The sequence below is a fragment of the Falco cherrug genome, chromosome 2 (genome assembly GCF_023634085.1).
Source record: "Falco cherrug isolate bFalChe1 chromosome 2, bFalChe1.pri, whole genome shotgun sequence".
Classification (NCBI taxonomy): domain Eukaryota; kingdom Metazoa; phylum Chordata; class Aves; order Falconiformes; family Falconidae; genus Falco; species Falco cherrug.
In genome coordinates, this window is record NC_073698.1 from 90,255,200 (window position 1) to 90,269,166 (window position 13,967).

The 13,967-nt window shown below is 38.3% G+C and overlaps 1 protein-coding gene across 1 annotated transcript in view; it reads right to left on the reverse strand.

Annotated features, from left to right (window-relative positions):
* Positions 1–13,967, reverse strand: part of SMS (spermine synthase) — a 48,320-nt gene that overhangs the window by 4,142 nt on the left and 30,211 nt on the right. The window contains exons 5-9 of the mRNA XM_055702661.1: positions 13,280–13,455; positions 11,289–11,445; positions 10,292–10,379; positions 9,150–9,264; positions 8,526–8,605 (exon numbers count right to left, since the gene is read on the reverse strand). Coding sequence (XP_055558636.1) covers positions 8,526–8,605; positions 9,150–9,264; positions 10,292–10,379; positions 11,289–11,445; positions 13,280–13,455 — 616 coding nt within the window. The remainder of the gene's footprint in view (positions 1–8,525; positions 8,606–9,149; positions 9,265–10,291; positions 10,380–11,288; positions 11,446–13,279; positions 13,456–13,967) is intronic.

Consider the following 13,967-nt stretch of genomic DNA (forward strand, 5'->3'; position numbering starts at 1 on the left):
CCTATGACACTTTTCTTGGAGCCACGTCTTATCTAAGAATATGAATAGTATCCTTTTCTGAACAAAATAAAAATCAGTGCTTAGATTACAAATGGTGAGGAATTTACAAAAAAAACCAACCAACACAAACCCAACAACAAACAACTCCTAAGTACAAGCACAACCTTGTCCAAAATGAAGTATTAACAACCAGAAGCTACTGCAGCACATATCTGAGATGCCCACATAGAGAAAGCTCTAAACAGAAAAGTGACTATCTGTAACAGGTTTGAAGATTAAGCAACAGTGAGCCTACAGAACACCAGACTGAACAAACTACCCAAAGCAGTAAGTCAGGTTGTGTAAGTTTAATAAAGGTTCTTGTCAAGTTTCTTGCCTTTCTTGCCTACGTAACTAAGTAAACTAGCTGATACTTTACAACCTTAATTACAATGATCTTAAGAGCATGGCAAATGCAGGTTATTTGGACACTAACTTAAAATGGAGTAAAGCTGAATATAGTCACCGTTGCATGGTCTATAAACTACTCAGCTTTAGTTTTCCAGGTATGAGACACGGAACAAAGACTCGCCAAATATGAACATACTGCTGCTGTGGCACAGCACAAAGACATTCTGCAGTTCTCATCAAGAGGGAGAAAATATTAATGGTCCTTGGCAAACTGACAGCCAGATTAATTGATTTGTGGTCTTCTACCTCCACCACTTTCACGAGGAACCTTCAGCTCAACCTATAGGCCCCAGACATGATACCCAAGAATGCTGCACACTATACACAAGCAGGAAGTTATATGATGACAGTGCGTCTACCCTGACCACGCAGCACGTGCGTATCTGGTCATACGTGGGGCAGGATGCAACATCTTCCGGAGACGTGTCCCCATCCTTCCCTAAAAGTTGGGTTTACTAGCTTACAGTATGAATGCTTTTTACCTTGACCTAGAACAAAGCCTACTTTTCTTTCTCTGATTTCTAGTCAGTACAAACAGAAGCATTAACTAGCATTTCTCCAGTTACTTTCAACATAAATCCCACCTTTCCCACACATTTTACCAATTCTAGTGGAGAAACAACATTTACTACAGAACATTAAGAGACAGAGAACAAAAAAAGGGAACTTTCATGTTAACGAATACACAGTTCCTAGTAACCTAGTGTACAAGCCAAAGTCCCACAAAATGATGGCAAAAGACCCAAGACACAGAAGTTTGCTGTTTCTCAATCACAAGAACATTAGTCTCAATGATACGACAATATAAAAAAAAAAAAAAAAAAAAAAAGGGAAGGGACAGTCATTTACTAGTACAGCGGCTTCCTGGTTTCTAGATTATTCTTTCTGTTCATGACTGGACAGGCCAAAAGCCTTCCATGCATATGCACTTTGAGCAGAGTACTGATTTTGACCTTTTAAAGCCCTGAACTTTGCGAGAAAGACAAAAAGAAAGCCTGAAGCAACAGGCTCCACCTGTGGAATGGCAGTATCTTTCCTCTGCTCATAACGTCTTCTGGAAATGTTTGCGCACACACACATGATTTTGAGTATTTTTTTCCAATTATTGAATAAGTTATCTTGTTCCTTCCTGCCCTTAGATAACGTGCATAGTTCACATTTGACTGAAAGAATGTGAATGGTTCAAATAATAATAAAAAAAGAGCTAGATCTAATTAAAAACCATAGCTCTTACAGTCACAGCTTATTCAGTATTTTAAAACCCCTAACTTCAAATAAAGGTCAACTGCTACGAAGCTCCAGGAACAAAGGACATATTCAACTCCCAAAATGTCTACCTACATCTCACACGTGTGCATTCCCTCTGCTAACACATTCTGAATCCTTTAACTCCAAGATAATGGTCTTTAAGAAAGCCACATTTTACTGTTTAACTTGTGCTTTTTGGTACTCCAAATGGCCTTAAAATAACTAAGTGCACACAGACACAACTGGAAGTTTATTTTCACAAAGCAAGGAACCAAGATGAGCTGACAAATACTACCTGTGTTCTTCAAAACCACGTACAACGCACAGAGGGCCAAAACAAGTAGCGATCTTACTTGGAATCAGTATGTCTGAACGGCTCCATCTACATTGCTTTTTCCATGTAATAACATCAAATAATAACTAGAAATGAAGTTTATAATGTGCATTCTGACTCTGGGATTTAAACTATTTGTTCTACTTTTTTATTGGTATGAAATTTTATTTCCACAATGCATTTAAAAAAAAATTGTACTGAGAAGTAAAGAGGCTTTATCCTACTGTTCATCTGCATTTTTTTTCCACATGCTCAATGAACTTTTTGCATTGTGCTGAAGTTTTTACGAGTGGAAAGAAAACCTCAACTTAAAAAAATCCTATACACAGTATCTTTTAAAAAAATTGTATTATTGAAATCCCTCTTTCAAAAGAATTTGCATAAAACAAATGTTTGATTATCATTTTGATCATATTCCACAAACAAATATGTACTTGTTTTTTTGCTAAAGGAACATGGCATGCTTTACATTGACTTTATCATATTTGGGTTTGGGCATCAGAAAACAAGCGAGGTTTGTAAAAAGGTAGGAGATGGACACTGAGCATAACTGCACAAAGAACAACAGTGAACAGACTACCGTAGTACTAGTTTAGTAACCTGTTATTATCCAGGGGACTGTAGCAGTTATTTGGTTCAGCTGTCCTTTACCAAACATATAATTTTGTTTCAACATCAGACTGAACGCAAAAGAACACTAAAAAACAATCTGTGTATGTCATCTGAGTCATAAATAGAAGAACGCTGCTAGGTAATTTATGGAGCATACCACTATTATGGACAACATTTATTAAGATACCCAATGAGATGAAAGTATCTACAGTTTCCCGCTCTGTTGCTGCAGTATTTCATCCTTTCTCCCTTCTCCAGCAGACAAATCACTGCAGACAGTGTAGAAAACAAATTACAGGAACAATGAACATGCCAGGAAGCAATTTTTACTTTTCAAACCCACAGCTCACCCGTCTCCAAATCAAGACCTTACCTAAAGTTTCAGACATCCCACCTGGCTGTTCATTTACCTCTCTGTCTAGAGACACACCACAGGATTTTACAGTTCTGCACTGTTAGAATTTTTTTTGTAATTATTTGGTTTTCCTCAGCCAAAAGCTAAGAATTCAAAAAATGAAATCTACACAACTTAGATGAGCTTATTTTAATAGAAAGAAAATTTACTGGAAAGAAATCACTATTAACAACACCTTTCCGTAAGAAGCGACCAGCTTTATCAAATGCAACTACAGTGTTGATAATGATATCACACTTAGATGTTCTTATATCACTGAAGATGACACAGGGAACCAAGCCCAGAATGCAATACCATGGTTAGTCTAATAACCTGTGTTCATTTTAACTACCTCCACCCAATGAAAATACTTAAGTGGTAGAACAACACAGACAATATTGGGCAGATAATAAATAAAAAAAATCCTTAACAAAAGGTGTAAAAGAAGAACTTGTTTAAATTAACCTTGTAAATTCCAGTTAACTTTACCCACCTACAAAGGGGACGTGTCCACCAACTGGTTTTAGGCTGAGTTTAGGCCACTATGCTTCCTCCAACCTTAAAAGTAAATAGTAACTTGAAAGCAGATGGAAGGGTCCCCTTCCATATTTGCCTGTTTCTTACACATGTCACTCTTGCATGTCTTATCCTACACGTCATTGCTACTGAACAGCTTTGTCTGTGACAGCAGAGGTTTAATTTTGAATTTTAATTTAACATGGCTTTCTATTTTTATTTTGTAATGATAAGTGCCAGAGTTGAACATGGCTAAAGCCAGTTTATTCTTCACTTCAGAGTGATTAAGAAGCAACGAGCTGCATGGATCATGAAACACTTAGCAAAGCTAGGTTTGAGTTTTGCATGACAGGGATGGCTTAAGGAGATAAGGAGGCAAACCTGACCAAAGGTATCTCCACTGGCCAAACAATCAATTAACTTAAAAGTGAACTCAGTAACACAAGGAAATGAAGTGTCTATCCCTTAAAGACTCCCACCCAAACTGCCAAGAAATCATACAGGCTCACACATGGACGTTTATTTGCTCTTCCAGTCTCCGCTGACATTGCAGTCAAGGAGAGCCCTGCTCCCTCTTTGGAAGTGCTAATTAGAAAACCCACGCAGCAGCCAAAAAAAGGAGTGTAACTATGAAGCAACATCATGGTGGCCTGGACATTTTGAGGGCAGGGCTACACTGTATTAGAGTGCAGCCAGGAAGCAACAGCTTGGTGAAGGCCTGAATGTGTGTGTGGGAGACAGCTGATCCCTTCTTGCACCAGTGGTTAGTGCTGTTTACTGGAACCCAAACCCATGAGTAGTCCGAGATGGTTTCTACCCTGCCTGGGTGGGATGACCCAGACTAGGAAGGAGCAAATTCCTGTTCAGAGATATTTTTAATGGTTCCACTTCATAAACAGGTTGATAATGACAGCCTGCTCAACCTCAAAGGATCAGATCAGCAGAGCAAAAACTTAGCACAGAAAAAGGTATTTTCCTAGCTACACATAACCCACTGAGTGAGGCAACCTTGCAATCAGTCTCTGCATCTTAAAGATCATAGTTTCACAGCTGTTGGGACAATCCTCACATGCTACTTGAAAGGTGCAAGATGGTGAGGGTTCAGAAAAAACATACATACCAGACTAGTATCTACACGTACATGTACACATACTCCAATGAAGTTGAAAAAAAATCACTTGGGCAATCTAAAAAACAAACTGGCTTTTAGAAGGTCCAATAGCATAAGAACACTTAACACATTCAGAAACGAGTCACTGGGAAGGTCCATTAGAGGCAAAACTGGACCTTGGGATATGTCAAGTTCTTACATCCTCACTGACTCCCACTTTTCTCCCCTTTGAAGGCTGGGAACCTGCATCTGTAACTGGCACCCCTTGGAGGAGGCAACACTGCACACCTCAAAGACCCAGACCCATGTTACATGACTAAACACTTCAAAGCACCAGCTTCAGAAGAAGGAAAAACAGAAATACAGCAAGCCACATGACCCTTAAGCATCAGAGTAGTGGAATTACATTCACCAGTAAGTTTTTGTGAACAAGCCCTAAGTCTTAAGCTTACAGATAGAGCTGCAGGTTCTGCAGGCTAAAGGCCCTAATGCTCACCTCTCTGCCCAGGTCCTATGTAGGCTGCAAGACTTTTAATACAGATGATGTAGCTAAAAAACCAAGGACATTAAAAGCAAGGCTGCTACTCACACCACTGAGTTTCTGTTCTCATTGTGATTGCTATTATGGACGCATAGTACAAGTATGGAGGTGTGTCCGTCCGTCTGATCCCACATTTACTTAAGCACAGACTTGCAGCAGCAGTGAATGAGATCTGTAAACTGCCCTTTCTGTCTTTCCAGAGCCAAAATAAGCAAAAAGTCCCTCCTTCATCCTAAAACTGGCCACATATGTTCATGCATCCCTAGGAATGCGAAGTAGTAGTCTGAAAAACCTTTCACAGGCAGAATCTCTCTATAAATGTTGTTAAACTGTTAGACAATATTAGTTACCAGCCTCCACCTAGTGGTGAAAGGATATTCTGCGTTAGCATTTGGAGATGGCTTTGAGGATCACCAGGGGATCTTGAGGGAACAAACAGGTGTGTCAGAGTAGCATGCCAAAAAAATAATTCTTTTTACAACCTCAGATAAGTTATATCTCGAGTTAGACTGCTCTAGACCTGTCTGCTGACAATTCATGTCCAAAACTTACGCAGAGCTCAATAAAGAGATGATGAGCATTTCCATTTATTTTTCCCAGCTGTGGCATTTAAAGTCAGGCAGCAATAGAGCATGTGAAAGACTGGCATTCTGTGAACAGAATTCCACTTTTGGGTAAAACATTTCTTGAGCAGTAAAATAAACAGTATTCTAACAAGATGCACAAGGTAAGCCCTGCAAGCAGAACAATCAAGAGGGCAAGCTACAGAGAACAGAAGTTTCAAATATTATTAGTTCAGCATAATGCCAAAGCAGAAGCAACTATAGCTACTGGACAGCAGCCAACAGGATGACAACCCTTTTGCAGCATCTTTCCTGTGAGACATTTCCTCATCATAGGTAAAGGTCAGGCTCTAACAAATAGGTGGACATTCCCCCAATTGCTTTTCTTGATGATATTTCATGTATTTTATGTTTTAGAGAACCAAAATGCAATTCAAAAAAGCCTGGCGGCTGAGAGGCACATCAAGTCCTGGGTTTTAAAAACTTAACTGTCCTAGAAGGCATGTGATTCCTTCAGCAAGCGAAGTACAGCCTGCTACCTAAGAAGCATCCTGGAAGTTGACAGTTGGAACAGAAGTAACTTAAATTTCCAACGTTAATACACAGAGCTAAAAATCCCTAGCATTTAAAAGCTAACACATCAGAACATTCAAAACCATTTATGAGTTCCCAACATGTGACTAAGCTCAGTCACCAAAGCTGGTAGCGGTCATGTTTGAACTTCTGTCCATAGTGTTAACCCAATCCTTTGGATATCCAGCTTCAACTAGTTTAATTCAAAACCCAATTTAAAGAAAGTTAAACAGCTGATTTTATTTAAAGCATCCCTAAAAGTCTGTTACTATGATCAGACTACTGAGTTTTCTGAAGGTTTTTGTTTTTAAATGAGGCCCAATTGGGAAGAGGCAACAAGGACAATCAAATGGCCTGGGTAGTGTATCAGTAGATATAACAAAAGCTTTGATAGCTGTTTGTCCCTGTATTAGTTTTCCTTTTTTTCAACACCCTCAGGAAGACTAAGTTGCATAAAGTACACTTCTTCTTTATATGTGTACATATACTTTATGTACACATACATAAAGTATACTCCATTCCTTTCACTAGCTACCAGTTAGACACAGGTCCAAATTCAAGCCACTTACTCTGAAACTGATGCTGCAGTGTTTCACAACAGCTATGAAACTGATGCTGCAGTGTTTCACAACAGCTTAAGCCTGCCAGGGCCAGTTCAGTATTGCTGTCCTTTCTTCCTATGCAAGCAGAGATGCTGGAGAGCTGAGTTACATCCTCCCATCAGGACAGGACAGGCAGCAGGCCTGCACCAGTCTCAAACTCTATTGGTTTCAGCTGACAAAACCACCTCCCTATACCCTGGCTGCAGCACAGCGATCACTCCAGCTTTCAGTACAAGCTTCTTCCCAAAGTCCTTCTGCAAAGTCTGAAAAATATCTGTCCATAGACATACATACATTCTAATAAAGTCAGCTAGTCTCACTGTGTATGTTACAAGTATGACAACTGCAGCACAAATGCTTGCTCTGTCCAGAAGATGTAGTGTCCTTTCAAAGTCTGTCATAAGTATTTCCACTATTAACAGAAAAGCTATTAAGATTTACAGTGATACAACCATGACTCATACCTTACATTTCAACCACAAGATAATTTATCTTCCACAGCATTTTAAAATAAAGCAGCATGCTAAAGTTGCCAAAGCCCTCATTCTATGAGTTTTGGGCAGGTTTACAAATAAGTGCCATTTTACAGTAAACCAGTTCCTTTACACACATCAGAAACTCCACACTGATAGGAACAGAGTTCAAATGCATAATTTTACCTAGGTTATTTCAGAATTTAAGATTATTTCAAAATGCTGTACTTAAGAGACTCCACACATCAGAAGACCAGTTAAAGGTATGCACATGACAAAAGAAATACAGTTTCAGAGACTTACACTTCACTCAACTATCTGCTTGATCTTGTCACATTTTGTACAATTGCACACAGCTTTGTGGCACTCAATGCAGGATTACATACAGAAAGCATCTTCAGATGAAAGCTGTATGACAACTATATTATCCATGAGGTGGCTATACTGTAGCAAATATAAAACCCTTAAATTACTTTCTTATTTTAAACAGAGTTGCATTAAAAGCTTCATACACAAGGACAAAGTCTTATTTATGACTATATAAAGTACTCTGCAAAGTGCCAAGCATTGTAACATATTCAAATGTTCAGTATCTGTTTTGCAGAAGCCAAACCAGTGACTTGGGTTAGCAGTCATATCAAGCAAAGAGAGGGTATTTACTCCCTAATGGCTAATTTTCTCTTCCCACTGCACCTATGTCAAATTCTTACACCTTTATGAATAACAAATTTTCATGTCTTACACTCTACAAACCAGAGACGTTAGCTTAAAATACATGTATCTGTTTATAAAGTACATCTGTTCTGCTTTTCCAAGAATTGCTTACTGCTAAAATACCCCGTAGTATGCCCAGCCAGTTCTTGAAATTATGCTTTTAAATTCAAAGACAGAAGCACTGCAAATCCAGCTGAAATAAGGAGAAAAGACAAGTCTATTCACAAAGCCCACATTTCGTGCAAAAATCCCTACTGAGTCATTAAAAGGAAAAAACTAGCTTGCTAGTAGATTTTTAGTTAGTTGGTTCGGTTTTGCTCCCTTCCTTTAACCTGAAAAATGCAGATTACAATACATATACAGCAATACTTTTTTTTACATCCAGGTATCATACCTGTGTGAAGTACTTTCCATCTTGTTTCAGGACTTTCATTGAGAGGTCAAGAATCAACCGCAGAAATTCCCATGTGGAATCTGCATATAGAGCATGATTTAAACAGAACGGCACATTACTGACTTGTGCAGTATTACATTTCCAAGACTTGCAACATATCTACTGTTTAAAAAGTATAGCAATCCTATACCTTCAAAAAACAAGCAAAAAACAAGATAAAAACAAGTAAAATGCCCACACAGTTCATACACAATGGCATTGATGGTGGAAGTATCTCTGTTTTCCTTCACAATTAATTTTCCAGACTGTTCCAAGAAAATGTAGAGTGGGGTAAAATTTACTGGAGTGTGAACTCCCCACATACTTTCTCAAGAATTACTTGAGTTCATATTATTCTGGAATAAGGGGACAGTTTAAAAAGTCCTAGGTGCTTGCCAATTTTTTTTCTAACACTGAAGAAAAATTCAAGAACAGATGTGTTACTATCATTCTTTGCCTCTCAGATTTACTATTTAAAAGGCAATAATCAAAGTATTTTTGCTGCAAACTGCCAACTATTACACACCAAAGGGACAGAAACATGGAGAATCCTTGAAATTTAGGAAAATAAATTAGAAGATTAACCTTCTTCTGGAGATGTGGAGATTGGAACAGCTGTCAGATCGTTAATTACATAATCAAACATCCTTCCTTCTTTGGCATACCTCTTCAGTACGGGAATACAGTCTTCAATTAGAACCTATAAAAACAAAACACTGTAGCTAGTCCTCAGAATACCCCAGAACTGTCCAGGTAGAAGGAACAAATGTAGATTCACAGAAATTAAGAGGGGAAAACCACAAAATTAAATGTGTGTTTAATTTTGGGCTCCATTTTCAATTTTTTGCATCATATAAAAAGGAGGAACAGTTGTAGGAATTATGGCAGTGACAGACACTACAGGAGTGGATTTCCTAGCTCTATCACTGATTGTTGTGTGACGACTGTTCTACCTACCAAATGGGAACAACAGTTAACCATCCCCCAACATAAGAGTAAAACAAGGTATTTGTATGAAGGGCCACTGACTTGTGCGAAGTAGCATGTGAGTTCTCTTCATTTTTGCATGTTTTTAAGATCTCCGATACTAGTTTAGAAGTGTGAGCTAAAGAGGTTGAAATGAAAACAGAAAGAAAAGTGTCTAGTGAAGGTGTCAGATTATACCTGAGCTAGTTTTTAAACTCTTGTCAGATGCAGCTTATAAAGATCTTAACTACAGGGATACATGAATTATTTTTTTTTTTAGATTTTTAATCTATTAGCAGTGAGAGGCAAGAGATTTTGCCTGCAAATTAAAGAATATTTTAAAAAGTGTATTAAAAATTCAGATATTCTCAACGGTACAGGACAACTAACTTAACTACAAATTTCTTCTACCTTTTCATGCATTCAAGAAATATTTAACACTGCATCCTTACTGCTCCTTCCTCTTTTACTTGTAAGCTATGGCAATAAAGATTCTACTAGTTCACATTCCTTAAAAGCGATACATGATTATTTTTAAAAGAGTTTGAAGATGGAAAATTCAAATATTTTGACACTAATATATACTTCCAATACATACCCCCACTGCCAGCTGTTAAAAACTACAAGTGCCAAAGGAAAAAATCCTTCCCAAAATTAAGAAAAATCAGAAAGCTTTTCCCCAAAACTTTGCTATAGTCTTCCAGGCTAGGTGTAAATGTATTCAAAATATTACTTCTAATGAAAGAAAAACAAAAAGTTACCTGATAGCACTCTCCTTTCAGATTGTCTAAGACATCTCCGCATGTTTTACGCATGTATTTTTTACACCCGTCGATCACCATTTGGTCAATGTTTGAAGCTGGTTAAGGTGTTCTACAGCCCATAAATACAGATAACAGTTTCTATTTTTTCAGAAAGATTTTCAAAAAGGTAACATTCACAAAGGAACACAGTAAGACGTGTATTTTGGTGCACATATTACAATAGCCAACCTTATGCATTTGCCTCTAGATTCAGTCAGAGGTTTAGGAAGTGCTTCCCCCCTCCCCAAATCGGTATTTCCGGTACCTTTAGGTTACCGTTCCTGTGGAAGCTTGGAATGTGAGTAATACAGTGGTATATGCAAAAACCTCATAAAGCTAAACAAGGTTAAGACTTCAGCCTACATCTTTAAACTTTTTAGTTCCTAGCAAGGGGATCCCAAAACCCAAGATGATCACCATTTCATATGGCTAACAGGCGTTTACATCACAAACTATTTGAACTACAGAAAGTTGAAAACTTCATTTTTATCAGTATTTAAGACAGCACAAAAGTTGGTCATTGTGCCACCAACACAATTCACCAAGTCCTGACATTCCTATTGATTACAATTTTTTCCTTCTAAGGTTTTTTTTTATAGCTTTCTTTAGAAAAACAGAAGACCCCAAAGGAGACAGAACTTGACTGAAATCACTGACTTGACAGACTTGTCTTCTGTTTTCAGAGAAGGCATCAGTCTGACTACAGAAGCTTTCCTTTCTAGTTCTATGTAAACTGCTACTCAAGAGTTACAGTATGGATTAGGAACCTGAAAGCAGGTGCTGTATAATGATGCACAAGTATGTAGTCACTGGGTCTGACAAGAAAAAAATTCATTTTAGACCCCGTGTCTTCATGCAAATCAGAACCTGAGTTAATTGTGCGCAATTCTAAGAAAACAGCAGAAATACAGGCTGAAGAGCGCTGAAACGAACGATCAATCATTTTTCAAAGGATATCTCTACCATAGTAACCATCTTTGGCTTCAGTTTGACTATCTCATATAGTATACCTCCATCACCACCTCCTAGGATTAGTACTTCTTTCCCAGTGTAGTCTTCCTTTCCGCTGCCCATTATGGCTTGAGTATATGCCAGGTCACTCTCTGCCAGATCTGAATGGAAGAAAGAGTCGGACTAGAAACATTACATGTTTAATTTTTCTCATCAGTTGGTATTAATCCAAAGATAATATAATACATACAAAGCAAAAGCATCTACAGAAACAACCTAGCTCTCAGAGACAGTCCAGGTAACAGGAGGCTGGTGATTTACCAAAGCTAATGAGATCCTCCTCAGAATCCCACACAGTATTTCTCTAGTTCTCAATGCAAACTCAGCAACAGCAACCTCAGCATTGGGAAGTACTGCATTTCAAGAGAAGCAAAGTTGTAGAGCACAACTGTCAGTACTTATGATTTGACATTCACGCTTAATACTTCAGTGGGTTTTTACCTCAGACTAATGCTGCAAAAGACAAAGCAGTAGGTTTTTGACAGCACACTCTGGACCCCAACTAAAAAGAGCAACCCAGGTGCACCCCAGTGGATTCCCACACCGAACTAAGTATGACTGCTAACACCTCCCTGCTGAAGGGCCCTGAAGCATCATGCCCTCTGCTGACCCGTTCACCATTAGCCTCAAGGCAGGCAGTAACATTCCTAAGCTGTAATAAGAGATCTGATCCGCAAGGGCAGAGCTCTGTGAAGCAGCACATCATGGCATATCCTATCATCCTGCCTGGCCATCAGCACTTCGCTTCTGTCATTCTGCTGTTGTGCACTTACAAAGTAGTATTTTAAAACACGATGGAAGGTAAAATACGTAACAGCATACTTCCCTTTCTATGAGGCACATTGTGACAACATTCAAATATAACCTCATCTCCATATGAAACTGATGAAGATTTCTGGCTAGAAGTATGGAGTACCTAAATTGGTGATTTCAAATACAATTTAACTGAATTAGAAAAAACCTTGCTAATGAATTCAATAACAACACTTTTCAGCAGCCATCTGCACAGAAGTCCTCCTGACAGTTGCAGGAAGCTAACAGAATGGTTAAAGGTATTTCTGGTGATCTCAAAAAGCTACAGTCAAATTTCTTAATTACTCTGCCATTAGACCAAAATTAGGTATTCTATCTCTAGACAGCAACATCCCTCACTTACCTCAGTCAGTACTTTTCAACCTAAGTACTGAGAGATTTTGTAGAGCATACCCCTTGATGCCTAGATTTTCTAGCAAACAGCATTCTGATCCAGCTTAAAAGAACAGTAGCCTACCTTCTCCCAAGTTCACTTCCAAAAATACACAGATCAGCAGCACAGAGTACCACATGTAAGACCCTCCCATAAAGGTTGGGTCATTCTTTTAACTTGTGAGTTAAATTGATGATTTTAAGACAACTGTCAAAAGATGTTCACAAACAAAGCACGTAAATGGTTTAAGATACAGCTGTCCTGTAACTCACCAAGCAAGTAATTCCCTTAGAGAATCAAAGGAGCAGCACAATTATCTACACACATGCCAGCACCTACTTGTGTTTCCTCAGAATTCCATTGCATTTTGAATACAAAATAGCTCATTTACTGTCAAAGTGAAGCCCTCAAGAGGTTGGACTTGCAAAAATCAGGTAAAAGCTCATATGAAAGAAAGGAGCAGAGTAAGTTCTGCTAGAGAACACTTCTATTCTCCTGTGTCACTTTCCACAACAAAGATGACAACTTTGGAAAAAAGAAGTCTTCTTTTGTACTCCAGATTTTATATTGCTCCGCCTTTCTGGTTAAAATACTTTATATACAGGAACAGGTATATGTGTACATCCATATATGCAGCTTCCAGCATCAGAACCATGACCCTTAGTAATCTATTAAAACTGCACCACAGCAAGATAGAAAACACTTCCAACAGTTTCACACAAAAGATCCCCAAATAAGATGATACTTACTAACATCACCGCTAAGGATAAGAATATTCCCAAACTGTTTTGAATGCAGAATTTTAATATTCTGAAAAGGTGAATCTTCATCATAAACAACTTCATCTATGTCATACTCCACCAGGCGCCCATCAGCTGTGGGCCAGTATCTATCAATGACACCTCCTCTCAAAATGGCTGGCAATCTAGAAAGAAGTCATAAGAAAAAAAGTTACACAACAATTGAGAATTTTTCTTTTTTAAAAAAGTTCCTTCTGAACATCCTGTGGATTCACCATAACAGATCCCGCTTGTAAATATTATTAAAGAAACCCACAAGGTTTAACACTCAGATATAAGAAACCAATCAGCCATATGTTAAATATACATGACTTGCTAAGACACAGATGAAATAAATTGTTATTCTTTATGCATGGTTATTCTACAGCATGTGCCTGAATGAATCTATACCCTAAGGGAGGGGATTTACGTAACATACCAGCCTCTACAGAAGGATCTGTTCACAACTAGAAATGGGTACAATACAAAAGCAGAATGCAGACAGAAAACCATGATGAAACCTCTTCCTACCTTCAGCTCAGCTAAGAATGACATATTTATTTGGGATCAGTGGAACTCACCTTTCTGAAGTTGTACTGAGAAATATTTTCAATACATACACAAACACAAAAGGTGAACTATTAGTGTTTCAAACGGA